A 20,662-nucleotide genomic window follows, 5' to 3' on the forward strand; every position below is an offset into this window, starting at 1 on the left:
ATGAGGTAAAAGTGCGTGCGATGTGTTCGAAATGTTAATGCACCTCACTTCAAAGAAATGTGCCATCAAAATTTAAGTTGTTAAAATAAAAATGCCAAAGAATTCAGTCATACTTTATTTCTAAATTAATAAAACATTGATTCAGAGTCCGTCATACCTCATTGGGAATTTAATTCCAATACGCAGTTTCATTGGCTACTGGCGACTTACATTACCAACATATTTTAAATTGTCATATATACGATCAAACCTGCTGGGAAAATGCATTTCTGAATAACAAAAACCTTAAATGGGTGACCTGGTGCGTGACCTACAAATTTCAGTTGGTATGTAGAGTCTTAAACTTTCAAACAGAGTTAGTAAACTATTTTTACTCCGCATGAATATATATATATATATATTGATAGAAATTCTTCAATATAAAATTATTGTTTTCCTTTAAATAACATCTATTCATTTCCTTAGTGTTATCTATGATTCCTGAGAGTTATGAATTAGTTTATTACGACGATGATTTCCTTGGAGTTATGAATCCCGAAATCATTGATTCTACTGTTTCTTCGGAAGGAGATGATATGGACCAAGATGAATTGATTAAAGAGCTTGAATTAATAGAAAAAATAGGAAAAGAAGAAGAGGAAATGGTATATCTTTTTAAATATTGTAGTTTTTAGATATTTCAGTTATGTATTTTTAAGATTACCGACTTTATTTTTTTCCCTTTGTATGCTGATATTATGTATTTTTTAAATGTTAATTTTTATTGTTATCATTTTTATATTCTATGTAGGTTTAGTAAGAAAACTATTTTTCCACAATGGGCAAATTTTGTCTCATTTACGTTTGATTGATTAGCTTTTATTTATATTGATATTTAATCTGCTAACCGCCCAGACAGTAAAGTGGTTAATGATTCTGACTGCTGAATTGAAGGGCCCGGATTTGAATCCCGAAGAAGGCCTGGATGTAAATTGTCTATCCCTTCATAAGACGCAATGTTGGCCCACCTATTAAGAGCCTCTATAATAAAGTGACCACTGTTTCCGGCCTTAGTAGTGGCCAACGCCCCTAACGGCTAGTGGCCGCCGCCGGAAAATATATAATAATATATAATATATAATTAAATATATGTATATATATACATATATTTAATTTGCTAGGAAAGAGTTTGGTAGAATAGGGTCTTCCTCTTCTTCTTCTTTAATGGCCAGACAGCCCAGGATGGGCCCTTGCCGTCCTCAGAATCGAATTCCAAGCTCTTCTATCCCTGGCCATGGACACCCAATTGGTTATTTTTAAAATTCTTAAGTCTGTTTCCAAACAGTCGAGCCACCTAAGTTTAGGTCTTCCTCTTTTTCGGGGGCCGAATGGTCTGGCCGAGAAGATCTTTTTAGTTACCCGATTTTCATCCATTGTCGATTTTCATCCAGGTGTCCTGCCTATTTAATTCTCTGAATCCTTATATATTTTACTATATCTGTTTCTTTAAAAGATTTATAGAGTTCAGAGTAAGTTCTTCTTCTCCAGATATTGTTACATTTTATGCCACCAAAAATACTTCTCAAAAATTTTTATCTCAAAGACAGAAATGATATTTTTAGCTTTTTCTGTCATTGACCAGGTCTCAGCAGAGTATGTAAAAATGGGTCTGATTAAGCTTTTGTAAATTAAAATCTTCGTTTTTCTGCTAGTGAAGTTTGGTAGTACCTACATATGTGAACAGATTTTTGTAAAATGAAAATCCTAGAATCGAAAACAAGAACACGGCTGACAGACATTTGGAGGAAACTTTACGAATTGCAACAACACAGATTAAAACTAAAGTAATTACCATCTCCCGCCAGTAATTGTAAGTTTCTTCTTCTTCTTCTTCTTCTTTTTTTTTTTTTTTTTATTGTAATTGTATTTTGTAACATCGTTCTGTACAATCATCTTTACTTTCTTTTCATAGTTAAAAAAATGTTGCAAAACATTTTAATTCGATTTAGATTTAACTTTTTGGAACCAATGTACATATAAATCAGTAATACTACCTCTTCGCTTAGAATCAATTGTAGTCTTGTAAAACAAACCTTCCTTTTTTATATAAATTTTCTGACCACACTATTTTTTTTTTTTTTTGGACGGACATGTGGCCCGCGGATCTTTATGAATTTATTGATGAGGCCCTCGGGCCTGAAAGGTTGAAGACACATAGTTTAGACCCATGGAGGTAGGAAGTAAGATGGAGTCGCCCTAAACAAGTTTCTCCGTACCCTGCTCTGAAGCACCGGCGATCCCTACGTGGTGACCAAAACATTGGGTCATTTACCATTGAGTTCTATGGGATTTGACGCGTTCGGGTGTAAATATTTTGTAATTACGTCGCAAATATACATATAAATGTATATATTTTCTTTTTCTACAACACTTCAGAGTCCTAAGTATGTGAAAACAACATATTTTTAAACAACATTTCATTCTGAACGGAATTAAATGCTATACTCTTCACAGGACATTTTTCTCAGAATGGTTTAATTTGAATGAAATATTTTCACAAGTTTTCGTTAATTACATTAGAAAAAAAAATTAAGGTAATTCGATTTTATTCGGTTAAGGTACAAAAATTAAGATCAAAGTTTATTGTATTATTAATATTAAAATTATGCATTATTTCTTTTCTATTTATAGAGCTTCTTCCTAAAATACTTTCTTAAATATGACATGATTTTTTGGCTTCTGAGGCATCTTTTAAATCGAAAAATGTAAGTCAATTTATAATTAATGCTCTATTCGGTTCATTTTAAATTAGAGAATTATTAGGAATTAGCGAAATACTTTAAATAAGTATTTCGCTAATTCCTAATAATTAAATAGGTATTAAATAGTATTTGACTTTCTCTGAACATTTCTGAAAGGGAATAAGATAAGTTTTTTTTTTTTTTTTTTTTTTTTTTTTTTTTTTTTTTTTTAAAGTATTATTTAAAACTTGTAACTGAGTTATTATAAAATGTAAAGGGAATAATTCTTTTAATTATACTTATCAGATTTTTTTTTTTTTTTTTTTTTTACCCTTCATTTCAACAATACATATTCCAAAACTCTTTATTACGTTCTTAAGTGCGCATCTCATAGCATTTGCTTTACAATACCTTTTAACAGATTGCTTTCCAATACGAACAATTCTTGCTTAAATAGTTTTATAACGTATTTGTCAACAGGATTTCAATTTATGTTTACAATTCAATATTAAGGTTATTATATATTTAGATAACATTTATAATCATTATAAATTAGATACATTTAATCATTAGATTTCTTCACAGTACTTTCACAGTTGTTTATAAGTAAATGAATTCTTCATTTCAAATACATTTATAATAATTTAATGAATATTTAAGTATTTTGTCAAAGGCAGATACATGCTTTTTGCAAGCACATGCATAAATACCCATACATATTTCCTATTTATCATTTCCGGCATGTGCAAATCTTTAATTTCTGTGCATTCACTATATTTTTCGTGTAAAGTAATTTACACTAATTTAGCATACACCCGAAAGTTTTACATAAAATATATATGTATATAATTTGAATGAAAATTATAAGTATTATTTTTAATACCCACTCAAAGGTCAGTTTTTCTTCAAAATTCCTCCACGATAGCATCTCTCTCTTTAGGCAGATAGCCCTTGCATGCGTTACTCTATTTAATAAAAACTTAATCTGACCTATGTGCCTAATTACAAATATTTTAACATACATAATTTTATATTTACATTTAGCCATCAAGTTTCAAACTTTTCAAATCTTCTAGAAAATAAATTTTGGCAGATCTTTTTTAGCAATTTTCTTAAAATCTATATTTTTGTAGTGCAACAGCTTAGAATTTTATAAAACAAATTCATAATCAAAATCGCTGTTGTTAGTTATCGAAAAATAACCAAGATGTGATTTTTGCGTAAATGTCAGTAAACTATACAAATCGCTATTATCCATTACACTATGAATGTTTCTTTCATGCGAGAGTGTCCCTTTTTCGATTTCTGTGGAACTGTCGTGTGTCGAAATACTATCAGAATCTTGTCAAGCGAGCTTCTGAATGTAAACAAAGAATACCCCGTCTGGTGACCCAAGCTTCAAAGCAGTGCTTCACTTCTAGCGCGGAATGGCCCCTCCTCCCTTTCCTACCTCCATGTTTAGACCAATCAGAGCCAGACTGACAACTCGCCTCCGTTTGTTTGCAAAATGGGTATCGAAGTGCCAGTTGCAATTCTTGAAGTTTCCAACGAATTAATTTCTGTTCTAGGCGACAAAAAAGAAGAAGAAAAGGGAATTAATTACATGACTGTATAAGCTCGCCCTGATCAATTGGGAGCATTAAATCAACTTTTAAATGAACTTCGGGGGGAGGATATCCAAAGTTACAAAAACTTCATCAGAATGGGTGTAGGATAGTTTGAACTTTACTGGAAATTATCACTCCACTTATTCAGGGAGGAAAAAAAAAAAGAAAAAAGTTCTTTCGAGATGCTCTGTCAGCATAATTAAATGGCAGATAGCGCTTCGGGTTTTTTTTTTTTTTTTTTTTTTTTTCTTTTAGGGCGGGTGACTCGTACAGTTCTCTGCAATATTCATTTCGAGTGTGCGAAAGTGCACACTCAGCATATTTATTCCAGAGGTGTTTGAGGCCATTTTTTTTTTGCGTATGAGGTTGAGCGAAAATGATTTGTCTTTTGCTTGAACTCTACAACACCCTCAAATTTTAACATGTTAATAAGATCTTCATACACCTTCTGACAGGGATTTTTATTTTAATACTTCGGACTATTCGTTTATAAATAAAACCTAATTTGTTGTTGAAATAAAAAGAGAAGTCTATAAACAAAATTTTAGATTATATTTGTGAGGCGTAAGTGACCATAGATAAAAACTGGTTTTTCGAAATTTATATCAACAAAAATCAAAATGTTTGCCCTCTCATTTATTTTTTAATTGAAAACTGTATTTTATTGGGTAGTTGAATAACATATAATTTAATTGTTTTCTGATTAAAGAAAATTCAGAAATAAATTTATTTAAAATAAATATTTTAAATCTCATGCCCTAATTTAATTTTCTTCTATGTTGTTTTCTACAATACCAAAAACTTAAAAAATTCATTCTGATCAGATTCAGACACCGATAATTTCTAAATATTATAACAAAATTTCCAAAATTATTTGGTAAATTACTATACTATATACATTTATTATTTTGTAAATTACTATAATAATATTTATAAATGTTGTTTATCTTTTGCTTCTACGTTTTCCGAATTACCTTTATAATATTTGTAAGATTCTGTTTATATTTTAGAGAAAAACTAAATAAATAATCTTTTCGCAGCGAGAAGCACAATACCAGAATCTTCTTAAAGAAGCTGAAAAACTGAACGTATCTAATCTAGAAAAAGATGCCAAAATATCTGAATTAACGCAGATGATTTATGTTTTAAAAAAGAATTTGTGCTCTTTATACAAAACTGCAAAAGCAGAAATTGAAAGTAAAGATGATCTACTCCAGCAGGCACATCAGAAGTGAGTATCGTTTATGTAGTATTTTTAGTAGCAACAACTTCTAAGTAAAATTTACTGATCTAACTTTTGATATGTGTTAAATTAATTGCGTTATTTCTGACATTTTATTCTAAATTCAGAATATTCAATAAAACTATTAATTTCTTCAAATTACTTTGCTAAATATTCATTTTAATAATGCGAATTTCTATGTAAATACTATTATATTCTGGAATCCTTCTATTTACAAATAAAAACGAAGTATTTCCTAGTGAAAATGCAACGTCAGCAATAATAATTGTTTAGTATTCTGCGATAATAAATTAGAATAAATCATGTAAAGAGGATGTGTAATAGTAAAAACTATAATTAACTAAATTCAAAGGATTTTGGAGGCTTGAAAGTTAAACATTTTTTTAAGAATTCATTTTAAAATCTTACATGTGAAATAAGTTTTCAAATTTAAAATTTGGTAAATTAAAATTAAAGATTTGAAAATGGGAAATAAATATAATTAAATTAATAAAGAATGATCCAACCTAGTTCTTTGTCTAGGGTACAGACTAGCCTGAGAGTAAGCCTTCCTTCATTTAATAAGTAAAAAATAAAAATATCCGCCTGTGCGGAGGGATGCCTTCCTGGAGGAATTTTAAGGAAAACTAGCTCGTATCTACGTTACACAGAGAGAAATTACGAAATCCTATACAGCAAGCCCGTTCGCCAGGATTCGAGTATACACTGACTACCAATAAGTATTTGGACACCTGTGATAGAAAAGAAAAACTAACTTTATTCAAAATCAATAGTTGGTAGAGCCTCCACGAGAGGTAATTACAGCGTGGACCCTCCGGGGCATACTTTCCACAAGTCTTTGTATGACAGCTAGTGGTATTTTCTTCCACTCGGCTTGGAGAAGACATAGAAGTTCCTTCACCAATTTTGCACGGGTAGTGCACCCCTGAATTCGGCGATGCAACTCGTCCCAGAGGTTCTCGATAGGGTTCAGGTTCATTCGATGAACTCCATTGGCACCATACCAAGGCTTGGTTAACGTCGAAACATGACAACAGGCATTTTCGTCCTGAAAGTAACAGGGGTCCAACCCGCAAAACTGCCACAACGTAGGAAGCACATTGTCATCCAAAATAGTGCAGTAGGCATCGGAGTTGAGCTTACCATGAATGGGGACCAAGGGTCCCAGCCGATACCAGGAGAAACATCCCCAGACCACAATTCCACCTCTGCCGAACTTGACTGTTGGCACAATGCATTCTGGCAGGAGAAGTTCTCCAGGTAGATGTCAAACCCAGACCCTGCCATCCGAACGGTAAAGGGTGAACCTTGATTCGTCACTCCAAAGTACCCGTTTCCACTGATCTGCGGTCAAATTTCGATGTGCTTTGCACCACATTAACCGAGAAGCGCGATTGGACTTTGTGATCAAAGGCTTATGGGTAGCAGCACGACCATGAAAACCAAGCAGATGTGCTTCCTTACGGATAGTATTCATTGAAACAATACTCCCGGATGCTTGTTGAAACTCGCGGATGAGGGCCATCGGTTGGGTTCGGTTCTTCCGAATTTCTCTGGACAGCACTCTTCGGTCTCTATCTCCCAGTTTCGTTGGTCTGCCGACTCGGGGCACATTCCGACAATCACCGCTCACCTTCCACTTCTTAATCACACAGGCCACTGTCGATTTTGGGTACTTCAGATTGCTAGATTTGTCCCTTAAGGATCGGTCACATTTGTGATACCCGATAATTATACCTTTCTCGAAATCAGAGAGCTCCGAACTGCGAGGCATCTTGCATGCGACTAAAGCCGATGCTGTTTCCTACACGATATATACCGGCGGAGTCCGTGACGTACCTTGGAACCGCAGATATCGTCATTTGCATAGGTGTCCAAATACTCATTGGTAGTCAGTGTAGATCATCAGGCATTTAGAAACTTTATTTATCATCAGTATTAGAGACTCCGCTCGCTCATTGGTGATCCTATGAGATTTCCAGACACTGCACCCAATTTTATTATAAATGAATATAATTTATAATAATTTATTATAAATGAATATTAATTTTATGTTGAGTATTTCACCTGGAAAAAAGAATGCGCAATGTATGCCAGCGTTTAATGATAATAAATTTCAAACTAGCTGCTACGCGGCCAGCCCTCGTCTGGCTTTTAAATGTACCAGAAAAATCCCTAAAGGAAAAATGCCAAAAATTAAATTTAAAAACTGCACAGAATTTTACTCTGCAGAACAACTACAAAAAAACAAACAATAGCAAAAAAAACAGAAATTTTAATAAAAGTGTGTTATAAAAAAATTACAATGAAATAAGCAATAAATCTCATATTTTCAAGAGAAAACAGTCAGAAGTCCAGTATCCAAAGCAATGAATGAAAAACTGTTGCCAAAACCACATTTCTAAAAGAATGAAACTATCATCAGAAAGCAATAACCAATCGAAATTGTGCTTTGTGGATGATATCCTACCTATACTTTAAGATATATATTGTGTGTGTGATTATGGCAAAGCCTCCAGGGCTATCTGCCTAAGGGGAGGGATGCCTTCGTGGAGGACTTTCTGAGGGAAACTGGCTCGTATACACGTTACACATGGGAAAAACCACGAAACCGCCCATGCAGCCAGCCCGTTCGCGGGGTTCGAACCTCGGACCGAACTACCAGTGTTCAGCGACTTTACCGCTCGGCCGCTGGTGGGCACACAGATATATATTGTGAAATATTTCTGAATAATTTAAATATTGAAACTGCTCTTTTACTTATAATTATATATAATAAATAAAAACAGCTTAGTTTAATAAAATCCTAAGGAATCAAGTGTGTTTAGCTTCAATTGTGCTAGTCATTTTCCTTTATTTTGACAGACGGAAATTGGTCAAGATTTCTATGTAATATATCTTTCAGATTAAATGAAGTTGTATGTCAAAACAGAAAGCTACATCTCACCTCTTCGGAAGCAAAGTCAAGTCACGTAGATAAGCAGAGTCTTAGTTCACATTACAGAAATATTTCAGGTAAAATCATGTTTTGTCACATCTCAAGATTTGTTACTAGATTTAGGAAGAAAGTTCACACTGATTTTCTACTGTTTCGCTTCCTTGTACGAAGTAAAGGAAGTGTTCTAATCACTAAAAATTCCGGGTACCATATTTCAAAGAAAATATCCATTTTGACTGCTATCGAATGCAATTTAATAATGTTTTTGCGTGAAATCTGTACGTAAGGACAGGAAAAAGGACTCTTTTTACCCAAACGAATTATAAAACCGATTTAAATTGGATTCAGAAGAGATTTTTTTTCGTGGCGTTTGTACGTATGTATGTATGTATCTCGCATAACTCAAAAACGAGTAGCCTCAGAACTTTGAAATTTTGTATATAGGACTGCTATAACATGTAGTTCTGCACCTTCCATTTTGGTTGCAATCGGCCGCATTAAAAGTATATATATATATATAAGAAATGTTCTCTATTCGTATAAAGCTAATATAAATTTAAAATTTTAGTAAGAAATTTTAATTGCAAAAATAAAAAATTAATTATTGCTGCGAACTAATTTGCAATATCATTTAAATTCTAAGAGCATATGTAAATTAAGTGCACATATCTAAAACCATGAAAAATATATAATTCCAAAAAAGTTTATTTTAGGTTTGCATGTATAATTCGTGTGGGGGGAAGTTTTCAATAGGCAAGAGTTTCTAAATTGCTTTGGTTTTCTACTCTTAATTACACTGGTTATCATAAATTAAGAAAAAATCACAAAAATCACGATTACTGGAAAAGTTACATGTAAAATTTGATGAAACTTACCCACAATATAAAACACACAGTAAGGTATCAAATAACATAAAAAGAAATTACCAGACAGATGTGGTAGTATAGAAATTAGCACATGTATAAAATGAACAAATCGAAGGTGTCAGTTTGCTATAAGAAAAGTAACTTCAATATGGAATATAATCGCCTCTAGAAGCAATACAGCACATACAGCGATGAGTGATGCTTTCAATTATGCGGTCTATCAGTTCCATAGGAAGCCCGACAAGGGCGGATTGTGAGCAGCTCGACCCTCCCTAAAGCATCCCAAACGTGCTTGATAGGATTCAAGTCCGGAGATCGGGCTGGCCACTCCATGCGCATAATTGTTTCCTGTTGAAGATAACCATCTAGGATGCGAGCCCTGTGTGGTCTTGCGTTGTCGTCCTGTAACAGGAAAGCATCACCTATTGCTCCGGTATATGGGCGCACATAAACTTCAAGGATGTCATCCCTATAAATCTGAGTATTCACAGTTACCCTTGGAAAGACATGGGGGTCTGTGCGTCCACCCAAAGAGATGCCACCCCAAACACAGACACTGCCTCTTCCGTATGCATCTCTTTCACAGATGTTTGACGGATGATGACGGGTTCTAGGTTCTCTTCATATCAAATAACGCCTACTATTGCTTTCTAGACTAAACCTGGGGTCATCCGTAAAGAGAACCGCCCTTCATTGATCAGTCGTCCAGTTGACATGTTGTCGTGCCCAATGAAAACGGTCCCTCCTATGGCGTGACGTGAGCGGCACACAAATGGCTGGTCGCCTCGCATACAGACCATCTTCGTGAAGCCTTCTACGCACAGTTGACGTTGACACGAACCTTCCGGTGGCTGCAGTAAAGGAGGATCTAAGAAGAGTCGAAGTAGCGGTTCTATTCCTACGTGCACATAATGTCAAATATCAATCATCGGCACTCGTCGTAGCAGTTGGCCGTCCTTGGCTGAACCTCCTAGATGCCGAATCTGTGGTTTGAAATTGCCTCCAAAGTCTATGAACCACAGAAGGACTCACATTTACCCATCTGGCCACTTCTGTTTGACTTTATCCTGCCTCTAGTCTCCCAATGGCTCTCCATCGCAGATCTGCAGGCAAATGATGCCTGGAGGTCATTCTTACGAATTGGCTATCTCAGATTTCTGATGTTACTGTCACAGTGAAATATGTGGGCTTGCTCTCAAACATAGACTTTTATGCTCCTCGCAGATGACGTATTCCGAAAGCAGCGCCACTAATTTGCATATCGCAGTTTTACTCAGCTACTCTTACTTGGCAACATATTCAAATTTTACACGTTTGGTTTATTTTTGAGGGAGTTATCGCTATTTTTGTGATTTTCCCTTAATTTATGATAACCAGTGTACATTACATTTAATTAATATTAATAGAAATAATAATTAATATTAATATTAATAGAACGCATTTAATTAATATTAATATTAATAGAATGCACTAATTATAATGCTAGTTGGGTTTCAAGGAAGTTATATCGAAACATAATTAACCTGTTGCATTCGAATCTATTGAATTATTTACTACTATTATTGAATCTAAATTATCTACTATTTATTGAATCTCCCAATACCAAAAATACATAAATAAAAATAAATTAATTTAAAAAAATCTGAAAGGTTTCAGATTTTAAATTACGTCTAAAGGGGTGCTTTTTAACGTTTTGTGTGTTACCTTTATTTATTAAATATCATGTTCTTTGCACTTAAACCATAAAATTCAGTTCAATAGTAATGTCGCAAAATAGTTTTAAAATGAGCCCATCTTTAGAATTTCCGATACACAGACAGTTCCGCGTTTTGGAGATACTCGTAAAAAGGTTTTTTTCTCCCCCCCCCCTCCGCAGACTGTTGCCATTGCTCGCATTGAAATCCTTGAGTTTGTTAATTGAAAATTCGTTAAAGTTTTACAAAATAGGAAATCGATAATAAAACAAATTCCAAATTTGGTCTTCCACATGCTCATATAAAGTAAGATAATTACGTCTTTCAAAATTCGATGGCTCTATGTACCCTTGTTTTATCACAATGTGAGAAATAGACATACATTTATGCAGATTTTTCATTATTTAATTTCTTCAAATATAATGCAGGACTCTAACATTGGGTGGCAACAGTTTGAAAAGTGAAACGGACATTTATAGTGATTCACCGCAAAATCGCAAAACGAAATTAATAGTCTTTCAGGGACAAAAGTCCCTTTGGTCTAAAAATCTGAAAGCTTTCGGATTTTACATTACGCCCAAAGGGGCGGTTTTTAACGTTTTATGGGTTGCTTTTATTTATTAAATATCATGTTCTTCGTACTTAAACCATAAAATTCAATTCAACAGCAATATTGCAGAATAATTTTAAAATGACCTTATATTTAGAATTTTCGATACACAGTCTCGCGCGCTAGAGATTTAAAAAAAAAAAAAAAAAAAAAATCGTTCAGTGTTGCCATTGCTGGCTTTAAATCGTTGACTTTGTTAATTAAAAATTCGCTAAAGTATTACAAAGTATGAAATCGATATTCGGCCCATATTCGGTGGAGGATTACGTTATTCAAAATTTGATGGCTCTATATGCCGTTGTTTTATCACAATGCGAGAAACATACATAAATTTTTGCAGAGTCTTAATTTTTTTTTAATTTCTTTAAATATAAGACATGGCAATGATATTTGGTTGTAATAGTCTGAAAAATGAAACGGACATTTAAAGTTTTCAACGCAAAATGCGAAAACGAAATTAGTACCGTTTCCGGCCTAACACCCTTTGGGCTAGAAATAAATAAAGCTAAATTAAATTTACATTGGATTTAAAATTACTGACCAGACCTTTTTGTAGATGATACATTGAAAAAATATCAGTAAAGTATTATTCTTAATTCTTTGTTTTCCTTTCGAGTACATAGTGATATTGATATTAAAAGAATGTTTTATTTTCCAATTATTCGTATCATTGTTACTCAAGGTATTAAAGGTAGTTTTCTTAGTTTCTTTTTAATTTTTTTTTATGGTTGTATCCGAATGCTACGGGTTAGATTTCGTGATTAAAAAGACCGTATAAGTTTTTATTTGAGTTTACCCAGTTATTATGTTGCCTTTTCTATAAGGTCTACTTTCCTCAGCTTTCACCAGGCAGTAATTTAATGTAAAAGTGAGCTTTTAAGGTCTAAAATTCAACAGAGAGAGTTTGACAGTCACTCTTCTTCGGTTTTTCTGCTATTGCGGTTTGACTATCAGCTTAAGCTCTTGTTAGCCGCAGTTACTTTACGAACATTTAGTCAAGGGTGAGAAAAGTTTTACTTAAGCATGTACTTTGCACTCTATACAATTTGAACTTGTGTTCCGCATGCTAGTGGAGTTCTACTTTAAGCACTGATTTTGTGTAAATACCAGGTCGACGGGTAAATAAACAGTTTTACTTTGAACTTTGGTTGTTATAGTTGTCCGCTGGCAGCTCCTTATGGTTATTCAAAATTGATTTCGCATTTTAGGGAATTTAGTATAATCATGTATTGATATTCATAATACATGATTATACTAAATTCTCTAAAATTCGAAACTGAGTGGATTTCACAGCTATATTCCTACATAATATTCAATGCCTGTTATTTAAAAATGGGCCTTCGTTTTTATTGTAAACCTGTTATGGAAATAACCCCATTGAAACCTTCCTCTTTAGTGTGATTATTACAGTTCATTATATTATTATATTCATTGTGCTCCCAGTACTTATTATAATCGTCTTATTATGTTTATCTGTATACTAATTATGTTTATCTGTTATTTTTGTTACACTAAAGCAGATTGTTCAATTTAAGTTGTGAATTTCAAATTGCATTGAGACTACACTGTAATCTCTTTTATGTCCTAAATCATTATCACTACATAGTATAAAACAAAGTCGCTTTCTCTGTCCCTATAATCCCTATGTATGCTTAAATCTTTAAAACTACGCAACGGATTTTGATGCGGTTTTTGTTTTTTAATAGATAGAGTGATTGAAGAGAAAGGTTTATATGTATAATAACATCTATTAAATAGTGGAGAAATACTGTTATTTTTTAGGTTTCTAATGCGATGTCGTAAATAATTGCATTTTTTCCGCTTACATTGCAAACGCAGGCTGAACCCTACGAGATTTATCAAAATAATGTACTAAGTATTGTACACACTGAAAAGGTCTACAGATTTAAAAATTGCGGGACGTAGCGTTTGCGGCGGTACCGGCCGGCCGGGGCGGCGGGAGCGTGCCTAAAAATAGCGCGTCGGAGGCCGCGGTTCTCCTTATAGCACTTTGAATTTAGCAGCGATCGAACGCGTTTATTATCGGAGCTCTCTAGCTTTCAGCGCGACAACGTATCAGTAATTATATGATAAATAATTGCATGATAGTAGTTTTAAAATATAAATGATATTCTATTCTAAGGTTAATTTTTAAATCGCACTTATAGTAATTATAAGTACATAAGGTTAGATAAGATTAGATTAAATAAAACCATAATTTATGGATTGAATTTTCTATTAAGATCTTGGTCAAAATTTAGAGTTAAATCAATTTAATATTAGGGAAATTATTTTCAAAAATCGTAATTTAAGGTGAGGTATGTAAGTTCAGAAAAAGATTATGAACTGCGATTCATTGTTAAAATATCCATTAATATTTTATACCCGTGCGAAGCCGGAGCGGGTAGCTAGTTTTTAATAAATACTGGATGCAGGGCGTAGGGTGGTATTGCACGATGTACCATAATAAGTAAATTCTGAGATAATTTGGAAATCTTCCGTTGCCTATTTCCTCAGCCATTCTTTGTAAATTTTTATAAATCTCTCTCTTTTTTTTTTTTTTTTTTTTTTTTTTTTTAAAGCCCAAAGGGCGTTAGCCCAGAAGGGCTATTAATTTCGTTTTGGCATTTTGCGTTAAAAACTTTAAATGTCCGTTTTACTTTTCAAAGTGTTGTTGCCAAATATTATCCCCCTGTCTTATATTTAAAGAAATTAAATAATGAATAATCTGCATTAATGTATGTATGTTTCTCGCATTGTGATAAAACAACGGCACCCAGAGCCATCAAATTTTAAATAATGTAACCTTAAACTAAATATGGGCATCTGGAAGCCCGAATTTAGAATTTGAAATTTGCTTTATTATTGATTTCATATTTTGTAACACTTGATTAACAAACTCAACGATTTCAAAGCGAGCAATGGCAACACTGCACGGGGGGAAAAATTATGTCCAGCGCGCGAGACCATCTATCGGAAATCCTAAACACATATGCTGTTTTCAGAGTCGTAGCTAGGGATTTCAGCGCCCAGAGACAACTGAAGATTTCGTGACACAACTGAAGATTACTGAAGATTCAACAACTGCTTGCCAAAGATGGAAAATATGTAATTCTAAAATGTCGTAACATCAGTTTGGCGCCCCTTGGTTTCTACGCCCGGGGACAGATGCCCCCCTCTAGCTACGCCCCTGGCTGTTTTATATACTATTTTGTGATATTGCTGTTGAATTTGTGTGGCTTAAGTGCGAAGAACATGCTATTCAATAAATAGAGGTAACACAGAAAATGTTTAAAAAAAGCCCCTTTGGGCATAATGTGAAATCTGAAACCTTTCAGATTTGTTTTATTATCTTTTTTTTTTTTTTTTTTTTTTTTTTTTTTTTTAAGAGTTAGTACGGAAAGGCACTACCAGTTGGCCCGTGGTACATCGCTGGTGTCCCCCATAATTTTACCTTAATTCTGTTATGAAATCTAAAATACCTGAATCTGTTGTGAAATAATAATAGGATCCGGAAGAATGTACTTTAAAAATACTGAATAAGATATTTTGCCTTAAAAATTAACCCTTATGATGGAAAATATGTAAGTGTCAACATGTTAATAAATTCAGTTGAACGTAGTTCTGTTATGACATGCAATCACATAAAACCTCTTTGAATGGCATTATTGCCGGAAACAAACGGATGCATCAGCAGGTGTGGCAGAATCTTTTCTTTTGAACAAATAGCTCTAAGCATCCAGACACATATCTGAGTTGGGAAGAAAATAAGTATCATTTGCAGAAAATAATTTTAGCTGCTTTTTTACACACTTGTAAACTGCGTTTAAAATGTCTGCATCTTATTGGAAATTGTTGTACCTGTAGAACCTTTCTGAAAATCTCCAAATAATTTTATCAGGACTACAAGGAAGATGGTGCAGCGTATTTCACCCTTTCTTTCCTACTTACTTTGTGGGTTATCAGCAAGAAACGAATCTTAGTTTTCATGCTTTGGGATCTAAATTGCCAACACTTTTCATATAGTTAATTACCAGAAAAATCAATATAAATAGCATGCTAGGCAAATTGTCGGAAAAATTCTACATAAATGAAAGAGTGGAAGACATAAACTTTCTTCTCAAAAATCTAGGACAAATAAGAATTTTGTATTCAGAAATAAGTGAGTACTTGATGAAAGAATCTTATGTAATACCTCTTATTGCTGTGATCAGCTCTTAGTACACAGAAAAGCCACATAATAATTTGGAAACTTGAAGTTACCTAAAACAGTACAAAATAGTCCAGAAGGTGTTGCAGAATGGAGTGTATGTTTCCCTTTGATATCATAACCTTAATTTTAATCATGTTACGATGGATCAAGATAAACATATTGATATTTCAAAATAAAATTTGAAGTCATTGTCTCAGAAATTTAGCACTCAAAATACATCGAATTCTGGACATATTCAACTCGCTTACAGTGAACTTTCCGCTAACGTCAGTCTAAGTTGTTATTTGTAATATGTTCGCTTAGGAACATGTAAATGAAAGCCTTCATTTACGGTGAAACAAAAAACTCTAGAAAAGAAAATGTAAAAACTGTACGTTACTTGAAAATAAATCTTTTCGGGAAAGTTTCGATTATACTCAGAAAAATACTACACTTTAATGTGCATTCATTAAGCAAATTAAAGGTCAAAAAAATGTTTCTCGGATGTGTTGAAATCATTCGCAGTGGCCCGCTATTAAAGCTGGCAGGCTTAAGTGAAAGTGGTTAAAAGTACTGATTAGAATTCATAAGGATTTTGTCCTAATTGGTTACTAAAAACTGTGAGACTCTATTTTATAGATATTGCGTATAAGTATTTTTATATTTAATGAATTCTATGATGTTCGAGCATTGACGGTGTTATTAATATTCTCTGAAGTTTTTATGATGCTTCGTGCTTTCGGATTGAGTTTGGAAACGGATGAAAATTATTACCGCAGTTACTTATGGAAACCTAGCCCCTGCATAACGAATGTTGTTGCAGAATGAATCAGATTTGTTGTGCAAGGCACCAGCGTATTTAATACGTCTTGTTCATCTCCTCCAAGGTTAAATTTGCTTATTCTCAAGAAATAGCTTAAACCATTTCACTGTTTTACAAAATTGAATTATTTGCTTCTTTTTCTTTCCTCCAAATTTTGCCTCGAAAACTGACTTCAGAAATGTTTCTTTTCCCCCTTTCACCAGCTGTCTATTCAGAAAAATTCCATTCAAGGATGTTGAGTAACGTCTCTTTACCAGGGAGAAAAAATTATATTGTGTTAACTAGTTTCTTATCTGAAAACTTAACAAAGACGAGCCCCTAAAGGCATGAGCAATAGTTTTATTGCAATGCCTGTTGAAATGGACCAGAAGTTCTTTCCTTTTTTCCATCTTTGTATGATCCTCTTAGGAATCGCCGATAATTAATTATGAAGATCAAATTAGATGCAAAAATTTCAAACTTAACAACATTCCAAGCTACACACGTGCGTATCCCCGAGCGTTCGACAACTGACTGCCTTTGCTTTATTAGGATCTTAGAAGAGAAAATTTTACTCTGTAATCAGGTGCTGCCATCTCTCGGCTATACTGGGGTTGAATTGGTAGGATGTTCTTTTAAAGACTTTTTCAAATAGAGTAAACCACAACAATCCTAATACCACTCCCGTTGTGGAGAGAGCGTGTCTAATTAGGCCATCATTCAACTCTTTTCATTTTCTCTGCATTCTGGCGTGTTGAATAATAGAAAATAACTAAAATAAATATTTATATCTATGGAAAGAACACAAGGCCCAACTTTCTATCAGTTTTACTTGAGTTGTTTTAAAAGCAGACGATATTTAACTATGTCAGACAATAATTTAGTTTAAATGAACTGAAGAGAAATAATTCTTTAAATAAAAATGTTTTAATAAAAATGTTATATATTTTTCTTTCCTTTATTATAATCATTCTAAAATATACAAACAGCTTAGTTTTTTTTTTTTTTCCTTCTGTGAGAAAAACCTGTTAAAAGGCACATTGGCATATTTCTTTTTCCTTTAATGTCATATAATAGGTTCAAATTACGAACGGCAGACGAGTCTGTTTTGCGGTTACGATCCAGCCCACATTTAACCCCGACGACTGTGTGCTGCTGATGCTCGACAATACTTTTCAAATCGACCATTCTGTCTCGAGGGAAATGGTGAAATGTTAATAATTACTTGAAGTGAATATTACTGTTTTACTTAATCGTATTTCAATACACTGCAAGCAAATGTACTATTTTTGTTCTTTTAATTTTTTTTTTTTTTTTTCCATAACAGATTCAGGACAAGATACAAAATATAAAAATGTAGCGAAAAGGAAAAGTCAGGATTTTCATAACAGCCCTCTTTTTGCAACGCCTTTAAATAATGGTATCTCTTCTGTTCAAGATGGAAAAGGAGATCTGAAATATGTTGAGAGAAAGAGATTCCAGGCATCTTCGGAAAATTCTTCCTCTAATCAAGGTTCCAGATATAATCGTGGAAAAGAAAACTTTCAGAAGAATGATTCTATATATAACATTTCCAAAACAACAAAGGAAGACGTACTGAAGCTATATCGGTATCAAAATGCGAAAGTGCCTTTCTTGGTCAAAAGAAAGTTCGGACTTTTGCATAATTGCAAGAAGAATTAGAAGAAAAAACTGTTTGAAGAATATAGCAGTAAAAGCATAATATCTACACCTACACTATTTAACTCTGATAGAGGCTTATTATGTATGAAATATGTGTAATTAAAGAAAATGATTACAAGCATACAAATAATAAAATATATTTATTTAATCAGAGTGGAGAATAATTTAATAATTACCTGGGCTTCAAGATATAAAATTCTTAAAGCATAAAATTAAAACTGAAATTATATTTGTTGAAATTAGAATTATGTTTGTTATATATGTACAGATTTATTAAATAGGTTTCAGACTGAGTATTTCATTTATAAATTGGGAATTGCACTGGGGACTCCATATCAGATTACATTAAAAAGTCTGGAAACATTTTTAAAATATGAAATTGAGTGATTTATGACATCTCTTTCAACACTGTGGCCGTCGTAGTTTTTATATCTTCGCATGAAAAGTCTGTTTTTGCATAGCTACACTTTGAATTTTGAGGTTGCTCAGAAATCGCCTGAAATGAGTTCATATGATGTGGTAGGTGTTCTAGTACCATCCATTTCTTATAAAAAATGCCAGTTCTGAGGCAGACTGAATTTTTTCCTCTCATTCTACCACAGAAATCTGTTTACACAATGATATTTTTTTCTTCCTTTTATTTCCCCCCGGTAATAGGGTTGTCATTCACTTTGTCTTAGCAATATCATGTTTTTTAAAAAAATATCTGTTTACCTTTTTTCTTTTAAATGCTTATTTATACAATACCCCTTTTCTTCAGAGATAAACCTATGCATAAACATGTGTATATGTTTTTTTTTTTTTTTTTTTTTTTTAATTCATTAAATTAAAGTTGGAATTTACGTAAATATAAATTAAAGTCAATCACTTTCAAAGATTTTCTGTAAAATAAAAGAGATCTAAATCGATGCTATGTTCTTTCTCGCATTTTCAGTTAGGACACATAGAAATACTACACTGCATATTTCTATGCTACTGACCACTTCATCGGAGACACTCAAAGTTCTCTTTCTTCCCCAACCCATTATTTCTACTAATAATATATGTTCTTCTAAAATTTTGTATCATTTTAGATATATATAAAAAACTAAACACTCCAGATAACAGAAATTCAAGATATTCTATATTTTCAAGGATTTAGTTTCAATACTGTTAATGTTTTTGTATTTATTTAGCTATTTTTAGTAGAATTTGTAATTAAAATTGTTTTATATTCCCGTGCAATGCAGCACGAGACTCATTTGAAGAGAAAGCTACGCCGGAAATATTTAAATACAGGAAGCACGCGCATTTAACATTTTAATAAATATATATCTCGTAATTGTACTCTTTTGCTATCCAGAAAAATCGAGAAAATACTAGAATATTCTCGTGCAGGATTAAAAAGCTTATAAAAGCTGAAGGAAAACATCTCAATTCAGTTGCTTACTTAGTGCTGTTATTGACTGTAGCGAATTCGCAGTGAGATCGGATTAGCTTTCTCTGTTTTGAATTGGAGTTCTGTTCAACGTTTTAGTAGTTCAAAATATAACTAATGTGAGATATTGCGATATTGTACGAATATCTCTGAGGAAATTTCAGCATTTTGTTTTATTTCTTGGGATAAGTGTGTTCCTAGTTCTCAGTTTTCCTATATCAATACTTCTCTGAAATTTGCCTTTATTACACACATTTTGGAACGTTTGTATGTAGTCTTAGCCATATTTGCAGAAACAAGTAAAAATGGAGTTCTAAGCGAAACTGGAGTGAAGATCATGGCAGTTGTATAGAAGTGTTATATACGATAGTAAATGTTCACCACTTTGTCCATCCCATAAACTCAATCCTACTAAATAATGTCTTTAAAAATTTAAACACAACAAAACAAATTTATTCTACAAAATAATAATAAGAATAACTTTTTACAACAGTTGCCACTGAAAGCAAAACTAAAGGGAAAATAAAACTACACTGGTTGAATGTATATGAACAATGCTATACTTAACATACTTTCCCCTTTTGATAACAGGATTTTTATCAAAACAAATATTTAATTAAACTAAAATTTAAAAGTCCATTTTAAATTCACTTAAAAGTCTATTTTAAAGTTCAAAAAGTCCTTAAATCTAGAAGGTACTTTTATAGCTAGACCACTTCTAGTAACTCTTTCAGTATCGCTTGAAGGACTTGTATGGATATTTTCTTCTTCAATATCTGCCTTTTCAGGGCTTCCTTCAGATTCTGGTTGTATTTCCAATGGATATAAGCGTTGAATTGGTCTTAGCATCTATCCATTCGATGCCTTAATTTTAACCATTCTGACGTTAT

General features: G+C 33.0%; 1 protein-coding gene across 1 annotated transcript; it reads left to right on the forward strand.

The window, feature by feature from the left end:
• The first annotated feature begins 469 nt into the window (after positions 1 to 469).
• On the forward strand, positions 470 to 18,484 carry LOC146998007 (uncharacterized). The gene is made up of 4 exons (XM_085812937.1): positions 470 to 644; positions 5,368 to 5,558; positions 8,476 to 8,585; positions 18,000 to 18,484. Exons 1-4 carry the CDS (start codon positions 474 to 476, stop codon positions 18,353 to 18,355), a joined length of 828 nt encoding a protein of 275 aa, XP_085669063.1. The 5' UTR covers positions 470 to 473; the 3' UTR covers positions 18,356 to 18,484.
• Positions 18,485 to 20,662: the final 2,178 nt, after the last annotated feature.

This window comes from Stegodyphus dumicola, chromosome 3 (genome assembly GCF_044657685.1).
Source record: "Stegodyphus dumicola isolate Sdum_Otavi_A_Nest chromosome 3, ASM4465768v1".
Lineage (NCBI taxonomy): Eukaryota > Metazoa > Arthropoda > Arachnida > Araneae > Eresidae > Stegodyphus > Stegodyphus dumicola.

Bases quoted from the DNA above. Each gene is read 5' to 3' on its own strand.
- LOC146998007 (XM_085812937.1), top strand. From the start codon at position 474: ATGATTCCTGAGAGTTATGAATTAGTTTATTACGACGATGATTTCCTT. The intron at 5,559-8,475 runs GTGAGTATCGTT...TATATCTTTCAG, and splicing joins CTCCAGCAGGCACATCAGAA to ATTAAATGAAGTTGTATGTC. The intron at 8,586-17,999 runs GTAAAATCATGT...TTTCCATAACAG, and splicing joins ACATTACAGAAATATTTCAG to ATTCAGGACAAGATACAAAA.